At 36.9% G+C, this 15,559-nt stretch overlaps 1 protein-coding gene across 2 annotated transcripts in view; it reads right to left on the bottom strand.

The window, feature by feature from the left end:
* wwox (WW domain containing oxidoreductase) overlaps positions 1 to 15,559 on the bottom strand; it is a 363,108-nt gene that overhangs the window by 334,156 nt on the left and 13,393 nt on the right. For both annotated transcript variants that reach the window (XM_041268214.1, XM_041268213.1), the window contains exon 5: positions 4,203 to 4,309. In XM_041268214.1, coding sequence (XP_041124148.1) covers positions 4,203 to 4,309 — 107 coding nt within the window. The remainder of the gene's footprint in view (positions 1 to 4,202; positions 4,310 to 15,559) is intronic.

Here is a 15,559-nt window from a genome sequence, read left to right as displayed (position 1 = left end):
AGAGCCAAAGCTATTTCATACAAAGAAAACAGCAGGTTTTGTTTTTCTCAAAAGGAGAAATTCTTTGGCATTGATTACTGATTTAATGAAAGCTGGTGTGCCTTTTGCCTTTTAGTCTACTTCTATATTCTCTTGCTTTTCAGGCTGTTCTGTTTAAAATGTCTTTGTTAATCACATTTATGTTAAAAGCCGTAAACAGAGCCTGCAAGATTGCCAAGATCAGCCCCATACAGCAGCCTCAGCCTTAACCTGCTATGAGTTATCTGCTCTGTAAAAGACTAATTCGTGTTTTCGTTACTGTAATTCCAATTCTTTGCTTATGATTAAGAGATAACCCTTCAGCTGGGAGTTTTAACAATTGTTCAAAAGGTAAAGGTTTATGGTCTGTTACCTAATTAGAGCAGCTTCTTATCCCAAAAAATATTAATCATAACTGACGAAAGCAGATGCTGAATGCCCCATTGCAGTATCCCACAAGACAAGTACATTTACTATTCTCTGTATTATTACTTGCCTTCCAAATATCGCCTTAGAGCTTAAAAGCAAGAAATGATGAATTTTAACTTTGGTCTATTTTTTAAACATAAGCTACTAAAAATGGCACAGAGCCATTTCAATGTCCTTTCATCTCTGAAGGTAACAAGTGAAATTAGTTTGGTGGTCTCAACTTAACCCCAAGTGGACATGCTACGTGTAGCACCGAACCGTCAAATAGAAAAGTGACAGTTGACCTGGTAGTAAACTAATCGTCACTTGATTGTGCAGAAATTGTGAAGTATGCGGCTTCAAATGGACGGAAGCTCTAAAAGCATCACAGAATAACACGACACATGGGTATCCATTAGTCCCAAAGTAATTTAACATGGGTGAACTATTTTGCAGTTTGTGCATGTATATGTGGATAGGGTGTTTCATGTAAGTCTGAGATGGACAAGTGGGAACTACTGGTGAATGACGTGTAGTGTCTTGCACAAAGACGTAATTAAATTCCTTAACATGCAATTACTTATCATAGTAACATGAATGCGAACTGGAAACAACAAAAACTAAATTAATTCTAGTCATCTAAGGACCTAAGTCAAGTACAGTTAAGTACAGCATGCACTGTATCCAAAAGAGATCAAACCAAAAACTGTAGACGTTTTGCAGATAGCAAGTTTTCAAATGAATTTCTACACTACAGGCATCATTGGCTTTTTAAACATACTGTGATCGTATTATCCTTTTTATAAGGCCCACTACACCTTCATCATCACAGGCCTCACAAAGACTGCACGACACAGCGCTCTTAAAAAAATTAGAGGCAGCCCTGCAACAGCTACAGTATAAAGAAGTCAAACAGAGACCAAGCTAAGGAACAAAAGCCGAATTTGAAATAAATGAATGTCAACAGCCTACAACGTGGAAATAAATAGAAGCAAAGAATATGCATTCAGTTTTAAACTGCAATCATTTTATAATAATGTAATATACCTATTTGTATAGTATACAAATTATGGAGCATTCCAAGATTTCTACATTTATTAGAGTTACTGTGTACAAACAGCACTGCACTGCTTTTTCATTAGGCTTTTAAGTCAATTAAGCACTGGATTGGAACAATCATTTCTCCTTTTCTTAGTATTGATATTTTTTTTCTTGGCGGCTTCAGGGCCATTCCTCTACTCCAGGAGAGATTTATGTTAGATAATTCCTTCCTGATTAAAATAAATCAGGACTCCAAATTTCTCATTTCCTCCACTCAAGGCAAGTGAAAAAAAAATAAATGGAATTAAAAAAAAAAAAAAAAAAAGTACTTTTAACCCTTGAAATACTTGTACTGTATACCCTAAAACAGTTTGAAATGGTGTAGCCTCCGAACATACATTAAAAACCTTGAGATGTAAAGGTTTTACATTTAATGGTAAAATACACTGTAAAAATGAATTTAAATAAATCTGACTGCATTGTTATTAGGTAAGGCAATGTCACTGAACATTGATCTGTTTAAAATCCCTGCAATTTGGCTTAACAGACAAAACTGTGAAGTGTGTTATATAAACGTATTGCATTGTAATGTAAATGGCTCGTACTTAAGGTAATGATTTGGGTTGGTTATATATCAGGAATGTATACAAACACTTTTTTGCACAGTAGTTTGATCCCTTCCTGGTTTTACTACAGGATAATTAAGCTCACATTAAAACTTGGTTTAAACCACTATGTAATGGGTGCTAATAAGGATGAAAACAATAACCAGCAGGTTGTGGCATTGCATTAAAAAGAACAGCACCCCCTGCTGTGTAAAACCTTCCATAACTGGATGGAAAAAGGGAAAGGATGACCGAACCTTAATTACATAAGCATTAGCATGTATACTGAGATCTGAACATTCAAGTTCACACACAACAAACTGCACTGTAATTGTTTGCTGTACACCAATAGGCTGGCACACAAAAGCCCTCTTAATTACTCGGAAGCTACCAATCATAGGATTCAGGAAACTCTTATTTCCTTGTTGACAATGAAGCGCTGCAGAATGTCCAATTTCTTGGTTTTCACTGGCAGGATGCATGCTTAGTGTTAACCGGGCTCTTAGCTTCCTCCAGGGCGCAGGCTGTCCTATCTTCACAGCTATCTTTCCTTTCCGGAGATTATTACTGATAATGGACAGCCCTGGAAGCAGATACAATGCTGTTTTGTACCGTCTTCCGTATTAATAACTGCTTATGTCCTATTAACCTTTATTAAAAAGCGTGGGAGGAGGAAAAAAAAAACTACATCCATCATGTATTAAATGACAGACGGCCAACACAAAATGTCTTTAACTGTTTCCCTCTTCCAAGTTGCTGCTGAACCACACTTATTGTAGGTTTCCCAATCCACACTGTCTAAACTTGCGTTCAATGAGTCTTTATTGGGTTATGAATAGAGTTGTTCTCTGCATCATTAAAAAGAAAACCATGACTTACACCATCATTAACAATTACATATGTACAGACAGGCAAGAGACCTGAGCATCCAACTTTAGTATTGTACTGTAGGTCTACTATACTTTTCCTTTGAACATATAAACTGCTTTATTGCATTAAAAAATAAAATGTCCATTTCAAAGGAAAATCAAACGGTAGGCGACAATTATCACATTTCAACAAGGGAAAAAGGAATGAGAAATGTTTAATGTGAAAGTAGATAAGTACTGTTGTAATGTGTCTTACTGCGGAATGAGAACTTAAAAGAGGCTCCTTTGCACATTTGCCAAATAAAAAGGATTCAAAGCTTATTTATGGCTCTTTCACAGACAACAGCCAAAAACAAACAGCCATAATGCTATCCGAAATTAATTATTTTAAAACCAAAAGAATTCAAGTCCCTATCAAATGATTAACAGCAACCAGAAAATGTGTTAAGCATTCTGAGATGGATTGTAGTACTGTCAGCGATGGTAAATTACTTAGTCAAACTGGCAAGAGGTTTTCTTTTATTATTTAGTTGTGTAGTTGGTTAAAATGCTTACCATTTGCTTTAATCTATAAGCATCCTGTAATTAATCAACTAATTCTCTCTCGGCCTCAGGTTCCTTGTAATTAAAGTTCTGTAATAGCTTATTCTTTCTGCTCCAGCACCTGCATTTCATTTGTTAATTTTTCAAGAATCATAAATCTGTGTGACTGTCAAAGTGTCATAATAGTTCATTAGCACCCCTTCCTTCAATTCCCCAAAACAATACCTACTGTAAAGATCATCTTTCTACACGTCCTCTCTGTGGACAATACACTTGGTCAACAATGCAAAAACAAACATTTGGAACATGAGTACTACTCAAGCCATGCAGGGTGGAGTCAAGTGTCTGGGTCACCATTATTTTGTGAAAAACACTTAAAACAAAAACAGAGAGAGGTGTCTCGAAGTACAATTTAGGGTGAAAATGCAGCGGCACGTGCATTTACAATACTAACCACATTCATATTCACTTACAAGAATGCTTAATACCATGGGTCTGGTCAGTTCAGAGTTGATTGCTTAGACAGTACAATCAAGACAGCTTTACATACCTCTGATAATACTCAGACTTCGACAAACGTCAGCAAAATGAGGACTACCATCAGATGAATACAAAGAAAAACCATGAAGTATCTCCATTTCCCTTGTTCATGGTTGTCAGGTTATTTGTAGAGGAAGCTCAACCTGGCATGGAGGAAAGCGCAATGCTTAGTACTCACCCACTCCTCCAGGATCAGGCTGGTCGCTTCACTTGCTCGAGTTCTGTTCCTACAGGCCAGGATAATGTGGGCTCCATGTAGGGCAAAGGACTTCGCTGCCTCAAAACCTGAAATAATAAAGCAGTACCATCCTTAGAATACATTTTCATGTAAAATGGCACTGATGTGCTAAAAAAGACCAGTGCTTAATCTGCTTTTGAAGAGGCCAACTGTACTGTACTGTATTGTAACTCTATTTCAGATATAAGAGTTTTGGTCCAGGGAATGAAAAGTCATGGCAAGCGTCCATAGTCAATTAAGCAAAATTGAAAAGGATAAGAAAATATGCACTTAACATAGTGTATCCTAATTCATGCTGCAACTTTTTTCTTTTTTTTTTTGTTAATGGACCTCTGCAACTATTACCCATATGTATAATGCATTCTATATATCTGTGGCAGGGAAAAAGCTGTGCCGAATTGAGTGTGTAATATTGGGTTGGCAGGGAGGGGGTTAAATTTCAAAACACGTGGGCATGTGGCTGGTGCCGAAAATTGTTAAATTGTTAAACTGAAAATTATTAAATGATTAATTAGGCTCCAGCCGCAGGTGTATAAAGAAGGAGATCACAAGTGTTAATAGAGAATTAATGTTGGTGATAGAGGTGGAGGTCCGTGTTTATGTTACCATGCTGTGCTATTCAGTCCTGTGTTCGTGAGTTTTTGTATAACCTTTTGTTTTGGCCCTTGTGCCATTTGTTTTGTCAAGTGTGTCTTGTTTAGTGTTTTATCTGTTTTATTTGAGAATAAAAGTGTGCATTAGCACTAAAATGCAGCTTTCCGAGTCTGAGTCTCTCTCCCTGCCAAATAGCATCTGGGCCATTAATGCACATGACAACCAATTAAAACTTTTTTTTTTTGTAATATTTCAATAAATTCTCTTGAAAAGCGAGAAATTGATAGCATTGCAGACAAATGTCTTCTGTGCACATCCTAAAATGTCTTGCAAAACAGTATAAATAAGGATCCTGTGTTTTTTCCCCTCCAGTTCAGACTCCAATGCACAGATTTGTAAGCATGCATAACATTATGTGTAGCTTACTGAGAGGTGGGCCAACAAAAAAACAAAACGTCATAAGACAAAATTCTAATTCCCAATCTTCACTCAGCAGAACCCTCTAATAATAGTTTGCAAAGCTGGCAGAAGCAATCAACAGGGTTTAGATCAATTATAATGTGGGTGTACAATGTGGGTGATTTTGTCTACTAGTCACTTTGTGCCACATCCACATATGAACCTACTGTATGCCCATCTACAGGTTTATCCAAAAGATCAGGTACAACACAATAAAGCAGGGCTATGACTAATTTATCCACAATGATCCATCTTCTTGCCCTTCATTTGACCTAGTGGAATCACACCTCCGTTGAGGGGTAGACATTTATCTTAATGCTTGCTCAAGCTAGTTTCTATTTTCTACCAAAGAGACCACAAATGAAACAAGTCAGTGCCAGTGCACTGCAGTTTTGCAATGGCTACACACCTGACCACATGTACTGATTATGAATGAGGCTTGCACAGCTGTCAAAACAGAATGGATCTGGGCTCCTTGCCTCTGCACTGAATCTGAACTTCAAACACAAAGCTGTAAAAATCAGGTGCACACTCGAGACATCGGAAGAGAAACCAAATGCGTTATACCCCTACAAAAAGAGGTGTCCCACCCCTACAAAAGAGGTGCCTTTGCTGTTTCTGGAGTTTCTTCTATTACACACAAAGAAAAACAGTCAAGATCACTCAAGTTTTACTCAACTAGTCCCCTCTTTGGCACAAGAAGAAAATTAAGTTTGCTTGGTTAGAAATTGTGTGGATTCTTCCTCCAGACTAGTTATTCGAACTGTAAGTGTACCTTGCAAAAAAAAAAAAAAACTACTCAATCTGTCTTAGAAAGCTATTTAACCTCTCTGGTCATTGTGACAGGTTGACCGAATGTCTAAGGTGGTCAGGAGGTATGAAGGAGACTAACTGCGGGTTTAAGCGCTGGGGCATGCATTTATTTTACACAAATAAATCAAGAAAAACACTGCTCACAGAACAAAAATAAAATGTTTAACAAAAACAAGTCAAGAACACCATGAACAAAAACACAGAGACAAAATAACCGACATACAGGCCCAAATAAAGGTTCAAACAAAAAATACTACACAGTTGTAGGCAGGGCAGTAGCCTTCACTAAAAAGTTACAAAATAATACCAGCAGTTTATTACTCACAATGTAAACACTCAAACTCCTTTCTCCCAAACAAAGGATACCCCCCCTAAAATACCATGTGGCTGGAACCTCATAAACCATTAATTATTCAACTTGGCTCCAGCCACATTTCTCACACGTACTTGGCAGGGATAGGAAATTAACCCCATCCCTGCCAACCGCCATCAACACACAAACCACACAAAGCATTTTAAAAAACAAATAATTTTTAATTACAATACAATAATTACAAGCAGGGCCCTGCCCTGCCACGGTCATCCAATTCAAAGGCCAAGTACACATCAGTCACTTCACTTGTACACCATTCCCAAGGCTATTGAAATATATAACGATTGTAAAATTAGAACTAAAAACATAATGTACTTTATATTGTACTCCAGCATCAGAATCAAAGGTTACATATTTATGGATTTTTTTTTTTTTAATTAAAACGTATAACCTATTCAGAATACCACAGTATAATACAACTTGTACATTTACAAATGAGTGTAACATTAGTTGTACTAACTTAACTTACAGTAAGTCTCTCCGTTGAAACACTGAGCAAAGATGTCTGTGTTGTAAATTGTGTAAAAAGCTCTCCCTCTCAAGCTGTACCCTTAAGTGTTACTAAATTGTGCTTAATCCTTGTCTTTACTAGTACACCCCTGAAATTGCCTTAAAAAAAGCCTGACAAATTATATATTTCATGGGGTTTACTAAGTGCACTGTGAACTTTAGCAGTGGTTTGTCCACTTGTTCACAGTCGTCTCTTTTGGCAAGTAATATATTCAGAATCATATTGTTCTGAATTAAAATATTTCTTCTGTTGAAAATATAGTCCCGTAAACCAACTACAGTACATCTAAATGGAAGCCTACTTGTTTTAAAACAGTCCTTTCAGCTATGTATTTTTGACATTGTGTCTTTTTTATTTTCCCTGAAAAATTGGACAAGGGATGGAAAAGGCCAAAATGAAATAATCAGATATGCGTCACACGCGTTTAACCGTCACTGAAGTCCAAATTGTATAGGATTGGATACGCGAGTGCTGACAGGCAATTGAAGTCAATGGGATCAAGTTTGAAGAAGTCACTAACTACATATACTTAGGACAGTTAGTTTTGGCAATGGAGAACCAAATGTGTGAAATCAACATAAGAGCAAAAATGGGCTGGAGTGCCTTTGGAAGATTAAGCATAGTTCGGAAGGGGAAACTACCCTTATGTCTCAAGAGGAAAGTCTTTGACCAATGCATGTTGCCAGTGCTAACTTACAGATGCGAAACCTGGACCCTCAATGCAAAAATGACTTGCATCACTCGATTTTCAAGGTATGGCATATAAAGCTAATCAACAAGTACAGAGAAACATCATCTGTAATTGACAAACCCAGGACTGGAAGACCCAAAAAGCTGTCTAACAAGGATGAACAATACTTGAAGAAAATATCCTTAATATATTCTTGACAACAGAACTGTCAGAAGGAACAGGTTATGTTCTGTTAGTTGATATTGTGCATACCGTTCTGACTGTTGTGTTTGCAATGCTATCAATGCTGTTGTGGTTGCTGTGTTACAGTGTTGCCTGATGCAGTGGAGTGTTGTGTCGTGTCGTGTCGTGCTTGCTTGAGTGAGAGGTGTGTGTGCAACAGAGACGCCATCTTAAGTACTATACTATGCAGCACAATAAACAAGCTCTGTGGTTAATCTACAACAATTATTCTGTGTCAATTTTGTAAGATACAACTGCATAATTGAGGTTGAATCTTTGTAAATGCATTTTTATTTGAGGTTTATTTGAGTTTATTTTTTAAATAAAATTATAAATATGTAGCTACAATAACACTTATAGGAAATGAATTGTTAATTGTGAAGAGAACATTAAAAAACATTATCATCATATCCAAAAACAGAAAACTAACAAAACAATTGGTAGGATTTACATAATACGCAAAAAAACAACAACAACAACAAAAGAAGCAGCAAAGCAGCCTACTCCAGTGGTGTAACTAGGCTTGGAAATGTGGGTGGGCCTCAATTTGGGTTAGATGGTCAATGATCAAAGGTCTGACATCACTGGAAATAGTTAATTTAAAAATTGATTTAAGTCAATTAAAACCCTGAATACATCAAATATTTCTCCTGTAAATCCATTTAAACGGTTTGAAGTAAACAAAAAATAATATACATATATCCGCCGTGAATGCACTTAAAAAAGCCAAAACAGCAAGAATACACTAATATTACATTTTAAGCAATTATTAAATACAATCAAAGTCAGTAAATGACTTAACATTGCCTAGTTAGTATCCTCTCGTCTCCGCTCCACCTTACAGGATAAGGCACTGGGCTTGCTGTTGAATGTTGCAATTATAGTCATAATCTAGAGAATCGCACAGGTCTCTTTCAAACCACTGGAGAGACAGCATGTTCTTCAGCGACTTGTCAGCATTGAGGCTTGCAACAGTTGTATTAATCCTGTTCAGTGTACAGGTGGTCATTGGGATCAAACCTCTTAAAAGTGTGTGCATATTTGGAAAGATATACAAGTGGCAATAATCTAAAACTTTAGTGTTGGATACTTCCCCCCCACCACAGTCGATTTGCACTTTATTTGTTGAATGAAGACTGAAACTTCAGCTTCATCAGCTTCATTAACGTTGTAGAAAGTACATGCTTATTGTAGTAGACTTTCTGTACTGCCGAACGTGTCTGATTTTTGCAAGCATGCAGACGCGGCTTTCATGAGGTCACATGTGTCACTTTGAAGGCGTCTGTTCAAGTCGCAAAGTTGACAATCTAAAATATGATTCCACATTGCTCTCAAATCTTCATTACAGTGCTCCCTGGTTCACTTTCCCAAAGATGAAGTAACAAACTAATCATGCAGTCAATTTGGTAATTTAGTAATGTTGCCATTTCCACTGCTGAAGTAGATGCTATTTAATAGTTTGCAGATATCTGTCCATTGTCTTTTTAAAAAATTAAATAGACTAATTTGTTTAGTCGCAGTATTATTAGTCTGCAAGTTTGCTTAAAAAACTTCACATTTGAAATAAAGTTGGAACATGGAAATGTCTGGGACTTTCAAAAGATTCGCTCCAGATGCCTCACAAGCTATCAATCAAGTGTGGCTTGCACATGATTTTGTTGTGTGAGAGAAAGATCCCACCCAAACATAGCATCACAATGACTAGTTTGCTTTGATTGGCTAAAGCCTATTTTTAAAAATAGCCCTTTTGTCCTAAACTTGAGCTCCCACCTATGGAATGCAGTTTTTAAAAAAAATATATAATCATAACAAATATGTAAATTTACATAAATTTGGCATTCCCATAGGAGCAAATTTGGGTGGGCCTATATGCTAACTGGGTATGCCCCTGGTCTACTCATTCAAAATAAAAAAATTCAGTAAAAACTGGTGGGTTTAATTTGTTCTATTGTTATTGTCTGTAGCAGAAAAGCTGCTAATCTATTTTGAGAAGTGAAGGCGTGTGTGATACTGGAACTCACTTTGACAGTAGACAAGTAAGTGTCTTTCTGTCCAGTGAGCCTCCCATTCATTTTCAGTACTTTGCTCGATTACGCGGTTCAGTGGTTAACTTTTTATGTAAACAATAACTGCACAGACACTCAATCCAGTGCTGCCGTGGCTGGGATTAAAGTACGGTGTGCCAAAAGGCTCAAGACATAGCAAGTTAACTGTGATTAATTGGCAGCCCTAATATATATATATATATATATATATATATATATATATATATATATATATATATATATATATATATATATATATATATATATATATATATATATACACACACACACACACACACACACACACACACACACACACACACACACACACACACACACAGTGGACTTTTCCTCATTTACTTGTGTTACAACATGGAATCAAAATGGATTGATTTCAGGTGCCACAATAAGTATTGTAAAAAATCTGATTCATGCTCTGAGTGTACTACTACCAATCTACAAAGCTGAAAGCCAGAAATTACAACATAGACTCAAAAAGAGACAGTTTGGCTTAAACTTACTTTTAATTAAAAGAAAAACAGGGGATCCTAACTGTAAGGCAAGTGCTAAAGAGTAAGATCTATTAAAAATCCAAATTGAAATGGGATTGTAAGCACTTTATGAGAACTTGAGCATGGAATCAGATTACATGACACCTTATTAGGTGTAGTGCAGAGTACACTGCTCTTGCATTGAAGATTCTTGGAAAAAAATCTTTATAACCCTCCAATACGTAAAAAAAGTACTTAAAATAATTAGTTTCTTCACTAGTTTATTTGACATTCCCTACCTGTAGGCTGATCAGGACTGCCAAGTTTGGTCTTAATATTTGATACACTTTTTATCCTGACATTTTCTTCAATTGTGTATTTGGATTTCAAAATGCTTGCCAAAAGCTGAAACAAAAGCTTTTGCTGAATATCTGTGCATGAACTACATCAGGTAATAATCTTCCCTCAATCAAACCCAGAAATGGTAATTTCCTGCTTTTTTCATCTAAGGTATATTCAACCCCTTTGAAAGAAAAATTAGGTCACCAGTACACATGTTTAGACGCATCTTTTTTTTAATGTATGTCCTATCTACAGGGTCGTGAGCAACCTTGTTTATTCAAGAGTAATCTTCAAAAAATGTCAACCACATAAAACAAAACTGCACCTGTTGCACAAAGCTACATTACTGGCTTAGTAAATCCACAGCTTATGTAAGTGCTTGCAGTATAATATTCAAAACAACATATTGCTACACTGTCTACAGGTAGACTGTCTGAAGATTAAACTCTGTAACATGTTTTTACTCGGTTCTTTAGCTCAAACCAAATGTTAACCCCTCCCACGCACGTGTTCCTTTTTCATAGCCCCACAGTAGCAGCCCATGTGTACCAATGCAAGTGTACAACTGGTGTGAAAAAACAAAAAAACACAATATTTTTCTGGCCAACACACATTGCATTGCAGAATACCTGCAAGTCCCTTGTAGCACTGTGTAACTGCAAGTATGTGAATGCTTTATGAATATCAGTATGTACCTTGGGCATCTCTTACTGTTTAACTCTACACAGCTGGGAAGGTCTATTACTTTACAAGTACTAGGAATAAACGTTTCAAAAAATGATGACCATCTCAAATTAATCTTTATCCACAAGCCTATGAGTGGTCAACCCCCAAAATAATGGTCTTAAACGCTCTCACACTTTTAATTTGATTGGCCGCTCATCAAGTTTTGCTTTTACAGAGTGTGAGACCACAACAGACTCCTTTACAGGATGTTTAACAATGTCCGGCTCATTGGCCAACATTGGGGTTATCAATGAGCAGCCACTGCCTTCCAGCAATTCATAGTCTTTCTAAGTTTAGGCAATGGCCAAAATAAGTATTAACCCTTTGCAGTCCATTTATTCAGCGCCTGCCAGGCGCATCAGGTCCAATTTATTTTCACACACGCTGTTTAAAAGTAATTTTATTCACAGTAAAACAGGTTTAAAATAGGGCATAGTTCGCAATGAGAAGAACATAACTGAGTTTGCACAGCAACCTATCTAGCTGAACTGGATTGAGAGCTGGATTTACGTATTAACTGGGCAAACAATTAGAGAATTTAAGTAAAATGATCAAATCACCTAGTTTGCCGTGCAAGCAATGTTGTTATGAGTCTTGTGTAGGAATTGTGTAAAAAATGGGTGCAGCTTTTCAGGATCTCAGTGACTTCACAAGGGGCATGATAGCAGGGTCCCGTGCAGCTATCCTGCATTGATCTACAAATCCATCAAGACTCCCAGGAATGGTAAAGTTTAAAGAAATCCACCATTAGAATGATCTCCGGTTGCAAGCGGGTCATGACAGAGTAAGCCTGCAGGCTTGTGCAACATATTGTGAAAGCAACAGACATCCAGTGACCCAAATCATAAGACTCACCAGTTTCCAAACAAACATGCACCAAGTTAGTTGGTCCTTCTCACTATAAGGCCATTTTGTACATTTTTGACCAGTCATTGTATCAGCCTCAAATGCAGCTTATTTGATAGTGTTTAGATCTTTTTTTTTTTTTTTTTTTTTTTTAAACCACAGAACTCTTTGTAAAACTAGCCTTAAACTTATTGTTTTTATTAACAACTCAGTTATAATAATAATAATAATAATAATAATACATCACTTTCCATACTCAATATTGGGTTACGGCCCCTTAACATAAAAACAAGCCACATATACACCTACTCTTAAAAGAGTTACCTGCTTAAATTTATCTGTAAAGAAAAATATGTATTTGTATTAAAATTATGCTGATTTTGAATATGTAATATGTTGTGGGCTGCAGTTGAGACCTAAACAAGCATACATTTAGTATTCTAAAAGTTATTTTATAAGAGGTTATATTCACGGAGGGGTGGGGGGACTCAACAGAAGATAAATTAAAGAACCATTTTTGAACGACAACATTCCGGCTGTGTATTGTTTTATAAAATATAAGGCCCTGACATTAATTTTCTACTAATCTGATTGTATGTTCCAAAGCAGGCCATTCTGTGACCTTTGACATCTGAAGCTTGTTATGGAGACGCTGCTCAAATTAATTTCTGTTGAGGTGAATAACAGGACATGGTTGTTTTTTAGCTGTGTTCTAGCTGTGGAACATTAAAAAGGTCAAGAACGAGTCACTTTCCCCTTCTGGGTAAAATTGGGCCAAAGGCTATTAGCTACAGCCACCTAGTAAAACAAGTGGTTATTAATAACGTGGCACTCCAATAAGTAAAGCTCCATAAATGCTCATTCTACAGCACACAATTACACTTTTTCCAAGTTTTAGGTCTTTTACTAAAAACTTTAATATCCATTATTTAAAGCATATGAAGAAATGAGACACGGATGTTTAACAACACAGCCTTGGGGGTATATTGTAATGGGAATGGCATCTGTGGCAGAACACCTTGTAAACATGAAGTAAAATGAATAACTGCTCAGTAAATTAATAAGCTGAAAAGTATACTCCCCAATCGGTCAGGTTTTCTGTGACATGTACTTAAGTTTGTCAATGTGTTCACATATACTTTCCTCTGTGACAAAATGTCATAGAACAAAGGGAGGCAGTTTAACTACTGCATGTGACAGAAATACAATGATTCTTGGTTGTAAATCTCCCTCCCGACCTGTGAGGGCAATAAGTAGTGACAACAGAGTTCTTTCGACGGGCTAGTCTGACAGTTCTTTCCCAGGGTCGGGAGGTCGGCCAATCTGAAAGAAAGCGAGACTACGTTGCAAGAACGCATTGACCCGGAAGGGAAATGACGTGGCAGCCGCAGATTAGAGAGGCGGTTATGTGTGACAGCATAAAAGAGGGCGGAAAATTGTAATCTGTTCCTTCGCATTGGTTTACATGGAGAGAACCGAAAAGGACTGCGAGAGAATCTGTGTTAAACATAGTGAAACAGTATCGTGAGTGTTTTTTGTTTGTTTGTCTGTATGAATAATGGTCTTGTTTGTACCACTAGATGGCTAACACGATTTCGGAGCTGTTGCCAAGGGCCAGTACTAAAACCGGAACAGCACTGCACTAACTGTCACAAAACAATAAACTGTATCACCCACCACAAGCACCACTGCACTCACCCAGGACTGGTGACGTGTAGGTATAATTGTGTGGTGGATACATCTGGTTTATTATTGCTTGGGTCTGCAAAACCCGTTATTGTTTGTCATTATTTTTATTGGTCACCACACCTTAAAAGACCCCTTTTCCAAACTGGACTAAGTCTCTGTTTGTTCACTACCGCCCTACATCACCCCTGCACCTGCATCAACTCAGCCACTTTGTCACACTGCACTATAAGAGTTCCCTCCTTGCTCCAATGGCAGTACATCAATGGGAGGTTTTAAGATATTTTCACATGTGGTACAGCCCTAACTACACTTACATTAGACTGGGAAAAGTGAAAAGGTACTAAAACTTATGAACTGTAGAAAAATAATTTTTATATGCTAGCAAGTACACATTACAGAACTACACTCACTTATTTCTATTTAAATCTATTAATGTGTTTGTGATGTCATTTACTATATAGTTAATGGTGTAACAATCCACTATTCCTTTCTATTTAAATCTTCAGGCATTGTGGTATTGAGTCTATGTATCATTTCTTCTAAAACTACAAATTGTAGGTCATTCGTGTTATGTTCTTTTTTTTGTAAAGTATTGAAGTACTGGTTCATTTCTTTTTTATTTCTTATGTTATATTAGAGAGGGAGGGAGAGACACAGAGAGAGAGAGAGAGAGAGAGAGATTTGTTCACCCATGACTTTTGAATTTAGTTAGCGTGATAGTACTTTTAAAGGCTGCTGGTTAAAAAAATAAACTACATTCCCTGTACTGGGAAATTAATTTGAAAGTTTGCACAGCTGATCTGAAGAAGGGGTTTGGCACTAGCTTTAAAGCACATGTTGTTCCCTGAAACAGTGGCCCAGTTTTCAAAATTACAAACAAAACTGGACTAATGTTAAACACACTTTTCTTTTTATAATCATAAAATAATCACTAACGATGGATACATTTCAGTCTGAAGTAGAGAAGTTCTAATAACCCTATTGTGTTTCCCATGGCAAAAGGCTGAATGATTCAGCAAGATGCCCAACAACGAGGTCAATTATTGGCAAACAATGTTCTTCTTTTACAAAGACAGTTCTTAACGCAATTTGAGAACCTCAGTCTTGTTCAAATTTTTGTGCATATATAACTTGGACACTTGAGTCTATTTAACATATTTGTTTATCTACTTTGTGTCTCGTAACCAGTCAATACAGGTCCAAAACTATCCTACAAGTTTTAGGTACAGTAATCTGTCACACATCCGACTGCAGCGGGACTAGAGTAAGGGCAGATATGTAAAAATGCGGATAAATGAATCCTGTTTTAAATACCATTATACTGTAACAATTACTATATTCGCACAATGGGATTCAGCTTTTATTAGGGCACTCCCCTAAATCCCTTGTTTAGAAAGAAACAGGGTATGAATGCATGTGACGGAGCAGCTGTGCGGGTGGGTGCACAAGCTGATGAATGACAGGCAGGAGAACGAGACGGAGGTTGAAGTTGATT

The sequence above is a fragment of the Polyodon spathula genome, chromosome 13 (assembly GCF_017654505.1).
Source record: "Polyodon spathula isolate WHYD16114869_AA chromosome 13, ASM1765450v1, whole genome shotgun sequence".
NCBI lineage: Eukaryota > Metazoa > Chordata > Actinopteri > Acipenseriformes > Polyodontidae > Polyodon > Polyodon spathula.
Note: the sequence above shows the minus strand (reverse complement) of the source record. Positions and strands in the feature narration are given on the sequence as shown.